Source organism: Garra rufa, chromosome 4 (assembly GCF_049309525.1).
Source record: "Garra rufa chromosome 4, GarRuf1.0, whole genome shotgun sequence".
NCBI lineage: Eukaryota > Metazoa > Chordata > Actinopteri > Cypriniformes > Cyprinidae > Garra > Garra rufa.
In genome coordinates, this window is record NC_133364.1 from 10627876 (window position 1) to 10641803 (window position 13928).

The following is a 13928-nucleotide window of genomic DNA, read 5'->3' on the forward strand; positions in this document are numbered from 1 at the left end:
CTGGGAATGTGTGTTGTTGTGTTTGGAGGTGTTGACATTGCTCTGGGTGGGCAATTAAGCGTGCAAACACTTGCTGTCAAAATAGCTGGCCAAGGCCAGGTGTTGAATTACACACATACACATAGGTTCTGAAATTCAGTATACATCCCACTGTTTTAAAATCATCATTAAAATACACACATATTTGATATATACTATATTATAGTATAATACTATATTATACTATATTTTATATAGACACAGTTTTAGCAGCGCAGTCTCTCCTTAAGATGAATTTAATATATTATTCACATTTGATTTAATCTTAGCTAACAGTATTTTTAATCTCAGACATTGGTACATTGGAGAATGCTGCATGATCTGGAACAAAGCAAACAGCTTTTTCATATTTTAGCATGTTACAAGTGTAAATACTGCTTTTAGCAGTGCTCTGAAACTCCATGTTCACTGAGAATACACAAAAAAAAATTAATGTAAGAATGTAAAAAGAAAAAATTAAATGCTGTAAATAGCTATAGATGGCTTAAATCTCTATATATGTATATGTGTATATATATATATATATATATATATATATATATATATTAAAATATTTTGACTTTATTCTCAAAATATTCAATTTCGTTCTCGTTATTTTGACTTTATTCTCGTACTTTTCAACTTTATTCTGTAAATTTGACTTTTGTCGAAATATCTCGACTTTATTCTTATAATTTTGACTTTATTCTCGAAATATTCAACTTTATTCTCATAATTTTGACTTTATTCTCAAAATATTCAATTTTATTCTTGTAATTTCGACTTTATTCTCATAATTAATTATTTTAATTCTCAAAATATTCAACTTTATTCTTAAAATATTCGACTTTATTTTTGTAATTTTGACTTTAATCTCAAAATATTTCAACTTTATTCTTATAATTTTGACTTTATTCTCAAAATATTCAATTTTATTCTTGTAATTTCGACTTTATTCTCATAATTATTTTAATTCTCAAAATATTCAACTTTATTCTTAAAATATTCGACTTTATTTTCGTAATTTTGACTTTAATCTCAAAATATTTCAACTTTATTCTTATAATTTTGACTTCATCCTCAAAATATTCAACTTTATTCTCATAATTTTAACTTTATTCTCAAAATATTCAACTTTATTCTCGTAATTTGGACTTTATTCTTGTAATTTTTTTAATTGCTATTATTTCATTTTGACTATTCTCAAAATATTTTGTCTTTATTCTCAAATTGTTTTCACTTTATTCTCGAAATATTTGATTTTATACTTTTAGACTTTAATCTTGAAATATTTCAGCTTCATTCTTGTAATTTCGACTTTACTCTCAACATATTTGATTTTATTGTCTTAATTTTGACTTTATTCTCAAAATATTCAACTTTATTCTCGTAATTTGGACTTTATTCTTGTAATCTTGACTTTATTCTTATAATTTTTTTAATTGCTATTATTTAATTTTGACTATTCTCAAAATATTTTGTCTTTATTCTCAAAATGTTTTCACTTTATTCTCGAAATATTTGATTTTATACTTTTAGACTTTAATCTTGAAATATTTCAGCTTCATTCTTGTAATTTTGACGTTACTCTCAAAATATTTGACTTTATTGTCTTAATTTTGACTTTATTCTCAAAATATTCAACTTTATTATCATAATTTTGACTTTATTCTCAAAATATTTGACTTTATTCTTATATTTTTGACTTTATTCTTGAAATATTCAACTTCATTCTCTAAATATTCAACATCAAACTCTCAAATTTGACTATTCTACATTATTCTTGTAATCTTTGGCCTGGTTTTACAGAAAGGTTTTAGACTAAACCAGGATTAGGCCATAGTTCAGTAAGGACATTTAAGTAAGTTTTTATCAACATGCCTTAGTAAAAGCATCACTGATGTGCATCTTGAAACAAAAAAAGGGCACTAATGTATTTTAAAATCAGTCAGTGCAAGTTTCTTTTAATTAAAACAGCTCAGATTTACATTTTAGTCTGGGACTAGGTTTAACCCTTGTGTATGAAACCAGATTTACATTTTTTTTATTTATTTTTTTAACGTGGCACCAAAACCCCATTGTATTATTGTAATGATTGAAAGATGCAACTGAAGCTTTAACTAGTGGTAACTGCATAAATGCATATGTGAAAGGCTTTTCCATATAAGACAAATTCCTTTGTCAGACAATGAAAAGTAGTAATAAATCGTTGTTCATTGAGCGAAGTTGTGACTTAAGCAAGTTTGAAACCCTAGTGTGACTGTAGCCAGAACAATAATGCAGATTGGTGTAGACACTGACTTTGAAAAGTACACTGTGAGTGTGAACATAATATAAAGAGATTTTTTTTTACAATGATGTAAGATTTACCGCGGAAAACATAAGTGATGCAGTTCTCGTGTAGTTTTATCCGTGAGAGCTTGAATCTTTGCTGACATCTAGTGGTAAAACTCTGAAGTACTCCATTTCTTTAAATTGACTCCAGGTGTTGACGGATTGTGTTTGCTTTTCGTCTTGTTGTCTTTGTATTATCGCGCTTCTACGTTCGTTTTTAATTACACATTTGTGAACATGTGCATAAAGTATATATTTATTTTAATACTATCTCTTAATTGGACTAAAGCTGACCCTGGTGAGACGCACTTGGCTAGCATGTCACAAACTGACCTTGTTGTCTAAATTATGAATAACTTGGTTTGCTCATGTGGTTTCCTATTATATATAACCTAATATTTCTTTTAACATGCTGAAGAAAATCCCAGTGTAAGCGCTTCAGATGAGACAAGCTGCATCTTTGGCTATGGATGTTATGGTAAGTCTGAGAGTTCATAATGCGTTCTTCATCTGCTGGCTTGCAAATATGACCTTGTATACCATTGTATGGGTCAAAATTGTTGCTTTATGCCATAAATCATTAGGATATTAAGTAAAGACAATGTTTCATAAAGATATTGTGTACATTTCCTACCATAAATATATCAAAATTAAATTTTTTATTATATGCACTGCTAAGAACTTAATTTGGATTTCTCAATATTTAGATTTGTTTGCACTCTCAGATTCCAGATCTCGGTCAAATACGTTTTATAAATTTGAAACACTTATGGTTTTGTGGTCAAGGGTCAAATAGGATTCCTCGCACTGTTTTTCAGACGAGGCTGGCATACGTGTGTTTACCCCAGAGAAGGATGAGGAGGAGAGCCGGATTATAGGTGGGCAGGAGGCATGGGCACATTCATGGCCGTGGCAGGTTTCCCTGCAGTACTCCGATATGCCAGCCTGCGGGGGTGCCATCCTCGACCAGCGATGGGTTGTTACCGCCTGCCACTGCTTTAAACGGTAGGCCCATCTGTAGTGGTCTATAAAACCTATATGAGACTTAACACCAAAATTCATATTTGTCAACAGTTATAAAAAGGCCTCAATGTGGAATGCAGTTGTTGGGATGCACAATTTGGAGAATGCGAATGAATCCTGTCATCAAGTGAGTGTCTGTTTGTTTATAATATTCAATTTGAATTTCTACACACCTTTTTTTCCTGTCAGAGCGGGTGCTGCCATTTGTAAATATTATGGATCTGGCTTCTGGTCTCATTAGCATCCAGCTGTTTTAAGCCGTACAAAACAGCTGGATATTGCAAAATGTTGTGTCTTACCATGTTATTTTAATTATAAACACACTGGTTTGTAGTGCAAACAGTTTTACCTTTTACCGCATGTTGTTATTATTTTCGTTATTTCCTAAATAGAGGATTCACTACAAAAATTGCTTTTCTTACCCTCTTAAAAATAAAGGTGCTTCACGATGCCATAGAAGGACTTTTTTTGTCTGAAGGGTTCCATAAAGAACCTTTAACATCTGAGGAACCTTTCAGTTTCACAAAAGGTTCTTAGTGGTGAAAGAAGATAATAAAAAGGTAAGAAAGAGATGGTTCTTTAAAGAACCATTGACTGAATGGTTCTTTGTGGAACCAAAAATGGTTCTTCTATGGCATCACTGTGAGGAACCTTTATTTTTAAGATTTTTTTTTGTCTTGTTTGTTGAGAAAAAGCTATGTTTTCAGAAACAAACAAGTCAGTTAAGTGTGTTTTTGCTTGAAACAATTAAAATAATCTGCCAATGAGGTAAGAACAATAATCTTGTTTTCTGTTTGAAATAAGATTTTTTTTTGCTTACCCTTTTTTGGCTTGTTCTAAGCAAAAATCCAATTAATTTTGCTTTGTTTGTTTTTTTCTGAAAACAAGAACATATTTTTTTTAACCCTTCTTGGTTTAAGAATTTTTAGATATTTTGGCTGGAAAAAAACAACTAAAAATTAAGTAAGAGAAGCATTTTTTGCAGTGTTTGCACTAAACAACAGCATGGATTGCACGGTTAATGTACTACTGAATACGTTCTTCTGCTAATTTATGCTATCTAAACCATGGACAAAATGTGTGGAAGCTGCTAAATCATATAGAGAAGACTTAGAGACTTAGTAAGCAGGGAAGGGTACAATATTTGGACAAAGACAAACTAAAATTAATATGTGGTATGTGTACGAGAGGTAGTTAAGATATTAGCCTAATATTTCACCTGCCTGACTGGAAATGATAAAAACAAACACAAATGTTGTCAGGATTCTTGCCCTGGAAATACTGGCTCAGTTTGGCCAAGCACTTTAATTTTGACTTTATTCTCGAAATATTCTATTTTATTCTCATAATTTTGACTTTACTCTTGAAATATTTTATCTTTATTTTCTTAATTTTTTTATTTTATTTTTGAAATATTCAACTTTATTCTCGTAATTTTGATTTTATTCTCATATTTCCACAATTTTAATCTCATCATTTTGAATTTTTCTCAAAATATTATGTTTAATCTATTAATTTTGACCTTGTATTCAGTTTAAGTTTCGTCATTTTGACTTTACTCTCGAAATATTTTGACTTTATTTCTGTAATTTTTATTTTAATCTCAAAATATTTCAAGTTTGTTCTTGTAATTTTAGTTTCATTCTCAGAATATTTCGACTTCATTCTCATATTAGCACGACGTGATTCTTGTAATTTCGACTTTATTCTTGAAATATTTCGACTTTAATCTCGTAATCTTTGGCTTGGTTCAACAAGCACAAATGCATTTTGTTCCTCAGACAGTTTTTTTGCACTCTTCTCCTTGATTTGTTATAATTTTTGGCAGTCTATAGTACTCCAAATGTTTTTCCCGGTCCGAGCAATTAGTACAGCCCAAAACATGACAATGATTGGCCATTTCCAGCAGCAAAAATCAGAAAAATATGCAAGTTTCATTTGGTTCTGTGCCATTGTTTACGTTTAGTGCGGCCAATATGGATATTAATAGAGGATAATGAACAGCCATTCACTGCAAAAAATGCTTTTCTAGCTTAGATTTTTTGTCTTGTTTCCAGACAAAATATCTAAAAATTCTTAAATCAAGAAGGATTTTCTAGACTAGTAAAAATCGTTTTCTTGTTTTCAGAAAAAACAAGTCAAAATAAAGTGAGTTTTTGCTTAGAACAAACTAAATTATCTGCCAATGGGGTAAGCAAAATAATCTTATTTCAAACAGACAAAACAAGATTGTTTTGCTTACCCCATTGGCAGATTATTTTGCTTGTTTTAAGGAAAAATGCACTTAATTTTGACTTTTTTTCTGAATACAAGACAATAATTTTCACTCGTCTAGAAAATGCTTCTTGATTTAAGAATTTTTAGATATTTTGGCTGGAAACAAGACAAAAAATCTAAGCTAGAAAAGCATTTTTTGCAGTGTTGAAGGAAAAGTGGTGGATAACTCTTTTTCTGTGTTTTATGTAAAGACCATAGAGGTGGACAAAATCATCTCCCACAAAGACTACAACCCAAAGACGAACGAGAATGATATTGCCCTGGTGAAACTGGAGAGTCCCCTGCTGTTTAATGAGTGTGTGAGGCCTGTTGCCATCTTAAACAGTGATTTGCTCCCTCAGGAAAACTGTACTGTCACCGGCTGGGGTGCCATCAGAGAGAGTAAGGCCCTTAATAGCAGGAATATATTACCCTTGTGCCGTTTAACCTGTGTAATGGGCTCCAATAGTAGTGGTTATGCTGAATGTGATTAAATGAATTTGTCTCTTTATAGATGGGCCTCGTGCCTCCGGACTTCAAGAGGTCAATGTAACCATTTTTGAGCCACAAAAGTGTAACAAATATTATGGAGGGAAAATTCTGAAGTTTATGATGTGCGCTGGGGCAGAGGCTGGTGGTATGGATGCATGTCAGGTAAAAAAAAAAGCTAAACTAAACTGGTTGGCTGGTTTTGGCAGTTTTTAGCTGATCATAGCTGGTCAACAGGCTGGCTTTAGAGGGATTTTGGCTGCTTTCTTAGCGGGTCAGGTTAATTAAATAGAATAAGAATTAAAATATACAAATATGTATAAATAAAACCTGTCTGCCAAATCAAACCATGTGGTGCAACAACTGAAAAAGAAAAAATATTATTTATAATCATATTAATAAATCATATATAAATAACTAAATAAATATTGAATTAATATTAATATATATATTATATATGTGTGTGTATATATATATATATATATATATATATATATATATATATATATATATGTATATATGTATATGTGACCCTGGACCACAAAACCAGTCATAAGGTTAAATTTGACAAAACTGAGATATATACATCATATGAAAGCTCAATAAATACGCTTTCTATTGATATATGGTTTGTTAGGATAGGACAATATTTGGCTGAGATACATCTATTTGAAAATCTGGAATCTGAGGGTGCAAAAAAATCTAAATACTGAGAAAATCACCTTTAAAGTTGTCCAAATGAAGTTCTTAACAATGCATATTACTAATCAAAAATTACATTTTGATATATTTATAGTAGGAATTTTACAAAAAATCTTACTTAATTTCCTAATAATTTTTGGCATAAAAGAAAAATCAATCATTTTGACCCATACTATGTATTTTTGGCTATTGCTACAAATAAACCCCAACGATTTAAGACTGGTTTTATGGTCCAGGGTCACATATATTATATATGTATGTATGTGTGTGTATGGATATAAATGTAAGTGTCATATACAGTATTTATAAGTACACAGTGTGATATGATATACAATATAATAAATATATTATAATAATATGTAACATTATTAGTTCATTAAAATAAGTAATGTTAGTACAATTGAATATATTTTTATATATGCACCATTTGTGACGACCAATGAAAAAACATCATAGAGAAGATATAATACTAGTTGTATTAATATATATTAATATCATTTTCTAGAATATTTTATATAATAAATATAGTATATAATAATAACAATATTATTATTATTAATATATAATATTAATATTTGATATAAAAAGTTAATATTAATTAATTAAATAGGTAATCCTATTAAAATATAAATTATTTTATAAATGTAATACGACCAATTCAAAAAACATCATAGAGTATATATTCAATATATATAATATTAACATTATTAGTCCATTAACTTATCATTACTATATTTATTATATAAATTAATGATAAAAAGAATAATTTGAAGTTTATATAGTATTTAATATGAATTATATAATAATATGTGACCCTTGACCACAAAACCAGTCTTAAGTTGCTGAGGTTTATTTGTAGCAATAGCCAAAAATACATTGTATGGGTCAAAATTATTGATTTTTCTTTTATGCCAAAAATCATTAGGAAATTAAGTAAAGATCATGTTCCATGAAGATTTATTGTAAAATTCCTACTATAAATATATCAAAAAGTAATTTTTGATTAGTAATATGCATTGTTAAGAACTTAATTTGGAGATCTTTAAAGGTGATTTTCTCAGGATTTTGATTTTTTTTTTTTTGCACCCTCAGATTCCTGATTTTCAAATAGATGTATCTCGGCCAAATATTGTCCTATCCTAACAAATCATATATCAATAGAAAGCTTATTTATTGAGCTTTCATATGATGTATACATCTCAGTTTTGTAAAATTTAACCTTATGACTGGTTTTGTGGTCACATATAATAATCTATAGTAATATATTATATAATATATAAACTTAATAATTATAATAATAATAATTATTATTATTATATTATATACTATATAAACGTATAATTTTTTATTATTGCATAAAATAATATAACATAGTCGATTGTGATAAAAGTATTTGAGTATAATATACTGTATGTCAAGGTCAGTTAGTCTCCTAAAATATAATTTTACCTTTTATGACAAGGCAATTTTAGTTCAGGTTGTAATTAATGTCATGTGGTGCAGCTGTCCAAATACCTTAATGATATTTATGAATGATTCAGTCATTCAGATTTTACACTAGGTTTCTTTCATTTTCCCTTATTTGAAACACTCTTACATGTCATTGACCCCTCTGGATCAGGGTGACTCTGGTGGTCCCCTGTCATGTTTCACAGGTGAGAGGTACAAGCTCGCAGGCGTGGTCAGCTGGGGCGTCGGATGTGGTCGTGCCCAAAAACCAGGGGTCTACACCACACTACACCACTACAAACAATGGATAGAGTCTTCAATAAGTGGTATGAACTTTCACATCAGTGTTGTTTTCGTCGACGATGACGAAATCATTTAGTTGACGCCACTTTTTTTTCATGACGATAACGAGACGATGATGAGATAAAAATGGCTCGTTGATGACTAAAACATGACGAGACGTGTGTGAGTTTTCGTTGACGAGACGAGAATAGACGAAAATGTTAGTGGGTGGTCCGTCAGACGTTTAAAATGCATGACATTTCCGCTTATTGTGCATGCCAATTAAAACTTAAAAAGTATCTGACGCTATGGCAAGCCGTTTAAGCATTAAATACTCTTTGCTATACTAGTATGGCAAGCTGTTTTTAGCATTCCATCCTTTTTTGTCTTTTATGTTCTAAAACATTCCTTCATTATTGTAATTATTGGTGAAAATAGTCGATCCGGAAGCTCACATTGTGTTGAACTATAGATCTGCTATTTTCAGAACTTATAAGTGACACTACCCAACAGCAAAATACTTACTGACCTACATTAATTTGTTAAAATACTACTTTTTTCCCTTTTTTTGACTAAAACTAGACTAAAACCTTTTTGACTTTTCGTCGACTAAAACTAGACTAAAACCTTTTTGACTTTTCGTCGACTAAAATTGGACTAAAACTATCACATATAGAAGTGACTAAAATTTGACTAAAACTAAGAAGCATTTTAGTCCAAAAGACTAAGACTAAATCTAAGATGGTTGTCAAAAACAACACTGTTTCACATTTCAATAAAGTATCAGCAGGGCTCGCAAAATCGCTAGCCCGACGTCTCGGGGCTATTGTGTTTTCCAGTCGGGCTACCAAAATGTTTCACCGGCCTGCCCGACAGGCTATCGTAAAGTAGAGGGCTCCTGCAGGTCCTTGAACTCCTCAATTTAGTTGTATCAAATTTAAGGCCATAAAAAGTTTTAAATATGTTAAATAGTATAAGAAAATTCCTAATTATAATTTAGGAGGTCTTAGATTTGGGGACAGAAAGACGAGAATGGCGATAGGGCTGGATTAAACTTCAAAAGGCAATGATGTCATTGAATAAATATGCGCACTGCACGTTTCAAAGTCAAAACACGGCATGGATGTCTTTATATAAATGTATCTAAAGTGAACCGACTGTCCTCAGAAACGTGTAATTGGCATTTTCATTTCATGCTGATAAAACAACGTTAAAGCTACTTTGTGTACCGCCCCCTCGTGAAAGAGAATTAATTTTTATTTCCACATTTTTTTCAGCTGTTTATGGTCATGATTGCAATTATCGACCTATGTTTTTATGCAGCAAACACATAGAGCTGTAAATGTGAAGGAAGTTAATGTGCCTTCTAAAATACAAAACAATTAAGACAGTAATATTTATGTTTTAAATAAATATAATAAATGATATACTTGATTTATAAATTGCCTTAAATTGATATTAAAAAATTCTGCAGATACACCAAATAGTGAAATAAAATTCCTTCCTTGATATTTGTTTATATTTGTGTATTGAAAACATTTTTGATTAAGTATAGACGCCTATCTGATTTTCTATATATATATTTTTTTAAAGTCTTTTTTATTTGGGCATCTTTTTCAAATCTATCTGACCCAATAAAAAATAAAAAAAAAATAGCATGTACCCATATAACAATGCCTGATGTATGGTATTTTCGAGCACTTCCCGCTTCGATCTGACTCTTAGGATGAATCGCTTGCTGTTCTCCCCAATTGTAAGTCGCTTTGGATAAAAGCGTCAGCCAAATGAATAAATGTAAAATGTAAAATTAAAGGTTGTATCAGCGATTTCTAGCCTAAAACATAAAGTGTCAATTTCAGCTGACCTTTCTTCACGATCCACTCGCTGCCTGCCCCATAAATTGTCTGTGAAAAAAACGCGTCTCTCTGGTCAGCCTAGGGTCCGAGATATGCCAAAAAAAACAATCGGCGCTATTCAACTATTCATACTATTCAACAGATAACCAAACAGTGTTCCAACCAATCAGCGTCAGGGGTTTGGTGTTGTGGACTTTCCTACTGGTGCAGGGATGTGAGGGAGGCGGAGCGAAAGTCCACAACACCAAACCCCTGACGCTGATTGGTTGGAACACTGTTTGTTTATCTGTGGAAAGGTTGGTAGTGCCGATTGTTTTTTTGGCATATCTCGGACCCTAGGCTGACCAGAGAGACGCGTTTTTTTCACAGACAATTTATGGGGCAGGCAGCGAGCGGATCGTGAAGAAAGGTCAGCTGAAATTGACACTATGTTTTAGGTTAGAAATCGCTGATACAACCTTTAATTTTCGGGCTACCAAAATCTGAAGAGTACCTGCCCGAAGGGCTACTAGAGATTTTGAAATTTTGCGAGCCCTGATCAGTGTCTGCTATAAAACGGCTGTATTTTGTGTTTGTATCATATAGGCGAACTCATTACAGACAGCCCTGGAACTGATTCAACTGGTAAGACTCTCTTGTATCTTGTATCATGTTGCTTTAGTCATCATTCATGCCTGTTTCTGTGTTGTGGCTTCAGCGCAGTGCGGTCAGGCCAAAATGGAGCACTGCCAACTGCCCGTTGGCTTGGCGCAGGTGGCGTCCTTTGAGGATGGCACGTTCAAGGTGGAGAACGTGAGCGAGGCCTGTCCCAACTCCTGGCCGTGGCACGTCAGCCTCCAGAGCCACGATACGCATTACTGCAGCGGCGTCCTCGTTCACCCGCACTGGGTTCTGGCTCCGCGTCATTGCCTCGCCAAGTAAGCCAAATGAGTCTGATCGTCCGTTGTTCCTCGGTGATCTTCTGACAGTTCGTCCTGTAGGGCTGGAGATGTTGTGGTCTTGGGAGCTCATGACCTGAACTTCATGTCGGGTCAGACTGCAGCTGTGGAAAGCGTGCAGAGTTTGGCTTACAGCGGCAGCTTCCCACCGGTTTCCGATCTCTCTATGATCCGCTTATCTGTGCCAGCTCGAATCGGTATGGAGTGATATGACCTTATCTGTGTTTTCCTGACATCCTGATTGTACAGTTTAACATGTTCTCCACACAGGGGAGATGATATTCCCAGTATGCATAACAGACAAAGACGATGAAATGGTTAATGGAGACACCTCATCTTGTGTGACGACTGGTTGGGGACCAAGAAAAGCGACCTGTGAGTAATCGGGTATCAACCTGAAATAGGATTCACAACCCTACTTTGCTTCTATTTTGCATCCTTTCTTCAAACCATTGTCCTATGTAGATCGATGGCTCTTTGATATTACATTTTATTTTTAATTATATGCAAATGTATTTTATATTATATTATTATATTATAAAATGTATATTTAATATAAATGCATTTCTAAAAATATTTTACTTAAAACTGAACTATTATTTATTAACCTTGGTGATGGTAGTAGTAGTATATTTGTGTAGTGTAATTATTTGTCAAGTTTTTAAAATTGTTTTATTTTATTAACTTTTTTTTTTTTTTAAACATGCATTGTTCCCATTACATTCCCATCTGTCTCTCTATTCTGCAAACTGCTTGTCCTGTGTAGGTTGTGGATGGTTATTTTATTTTATTTTATTTTATTTTATTTTATAGTATTTTTGCTATATTAGTAGTAGTAATAGTAGTATTTATGTGTATTATAATTAGCATTTATATAATTTTCTTTATTTACTCTATTTTTTTTATTTTTTATTTATTATTAAATTAAATTTAGTTGTATTTTTTCATTAGCAGTAATAGTATTTTTGTTTATTATTATTTATATCTGATTATTATGATATTTATTTCCCATTTATTTAATTATTTACTTTTTGGGAGGAGGAAACCCATGCATTGTTCCCTTTACATTGTAGATTCCTAGTTGGTTGATGGAATAAGAAAAAAAAAAAAGTTTTTCTCCCACCATCCTACCATTTAAAAAAAACCTGTGTAGGTTACTGATGGTTAATAAATCTAGTTATTCTTATTTCATTTATTTTTTTTCACCCATTCTCCAAAACTGCTTTATTTTTAGTACCGGTAGTAGTATTTTTAAATATTTATTTTATTTTTATTTACGTGTTTTTTTGCTTGTTTGTTTTTTGTAAACATGCATTGTTCCAATTACGTTCTGTATTTTCTTAGATGGTTGATGGAATACAATTAAAAAATATTAACCATTTTCCCACATCCAACCATTTTATTTTATTTCCATCTATTCTTCAAACCACTTGTCCTATAGAGGTTTGCAGGGATGCTGGGACCCATCTCATATTCTTGTTGAGAAAACTGGGAATCACCTTGTGTAAACATTACTTTATATTATTATATTTTATTATTTTTAATTTGATTGAATGGAATAACATGCATTGCAAGTCAATGCACAAAAAGACCAGAAACACTTTTTTAAGAAAGTTAATGAGAATCTTGACTTCATGTTGACTTTACATCTGAAAATAATAAATGGAAATAATAAACATCACAAAACACGTGTGAAACATTTGCTGCTTATTGCTGTTTTGTATTTGCTCCATCCTCAAACACATACTAGCTGTCATTTATCATTTTCTAGTAGTAGTTCTGTTTTCTCTTCTCACATTAGTGGATCTGCACCCTGATATCATGCATATGGCCCGAGTTAAGCCTCTTTCTGAAAAAGTCTGCGAGACGGGCTGGGGTAACAATTTCAACAAGAAGTCCCTTCTGTGTACGGATGCAGCAGCCTCCACCTCCTGTTTGGTACGGTCTTACACTAGTTTCAACAATCACTATTCACATGCACTTGTCACTTAAATTTTTTTATGTTGTATAGGGGGACTCTGGCGCACCACTTATGTGTGAAAAAAATGGGGTCTACAACCTTGTAGGACTTACAACATGGGGCGGCAAGAAATGTGAACCTCGGAAACCGGCTGTGTTCACTCGAGTGGCGGCCTATTACTCATGGATACAATCTTGTATTAAAAATGACTAATATATATAATAAAGCTATATTTAAAATATTCATCATATTGCTTGTGTGGCTCATTTGTCAAGTTGTTTGTAGAGCAATACTTTCTTTAATCACGTTTTACACTACCAGTCAAAAGTTTTTGAACAGTAAGATTTTTTTTGTTTTTTTGTTTTAAAGAAGTCTCTTCTGCTCAGTAAGCCTGAATTTATTTGATCTAAAGTACAGTAACAGTAATATTTTACTATTTAAAATAACAGCTTTCTATTTAAATATGTTTTAAAATGTAATTTATTCCTGTGATCAAAGCTGAGTTTTCAGCATCATTAAAGTCATCAGTGTCACATGATTCTTCAAAAATCATTCAGGTTTTTTTTATTGCTTAAAAACATTATTATATTTGTATGTGAAATAAAACAGCTGAGTAGATTT

At 31.9% G+C, this 13928-nt stretch overlaps 1 protein-coding gene across 1 annotated transcript; it reads left to right on the plus strand.

Annotated features, from left to right (window-relative positions):
- Positions 1–6: 6 nt before the first annotated feature.
- On the plus strand, positions 7–13520 carry ovch1 (ovochymase 1). Its single transcript, XM_073837708.1, has 13 exons — positions 7–46; positions 2504–2650; positions 3171–3357; positions 3427–3502; positions 5844–6033; positions 6146–6285; positions 8444–8597; positions 10995–11033; positions 11107–11326; positions 11390–11544; positions 11618–11722; positions 13149–13285; positions 13359–13520. Exons 1-13 carry the CDS (start codon positions 7–9, stop codon positions 13518–13520), a joined length of 1752 nt encoding a protein of 583 aa, XP_073693809.1.
- Positions 13521–13928: the final 408 nt, after the last annotated feature.

Coding starts and splice junctions, on each gene's coding strand:
- ovch1 (XM_073837708.1), top strand. CDS start 7: ATGTGTGTTGTTGTGTTTGGAGGTGTTGACATTGCTCTGG. Junction 2,651..3,170: donor TTGGACTAAAGCTGACCCTG/GTGAGACGCACT, acceptor ACTGTTTTTCAG/ACGAGGCTGGCATACGTGTG. Junction 11,545..11,617: donor ATCTGTGCCAGCTCGAATCG/GTATGGAGTGAT, acceptor TTCTCCACACAG/GGGAGATGATATTCCCAGTA.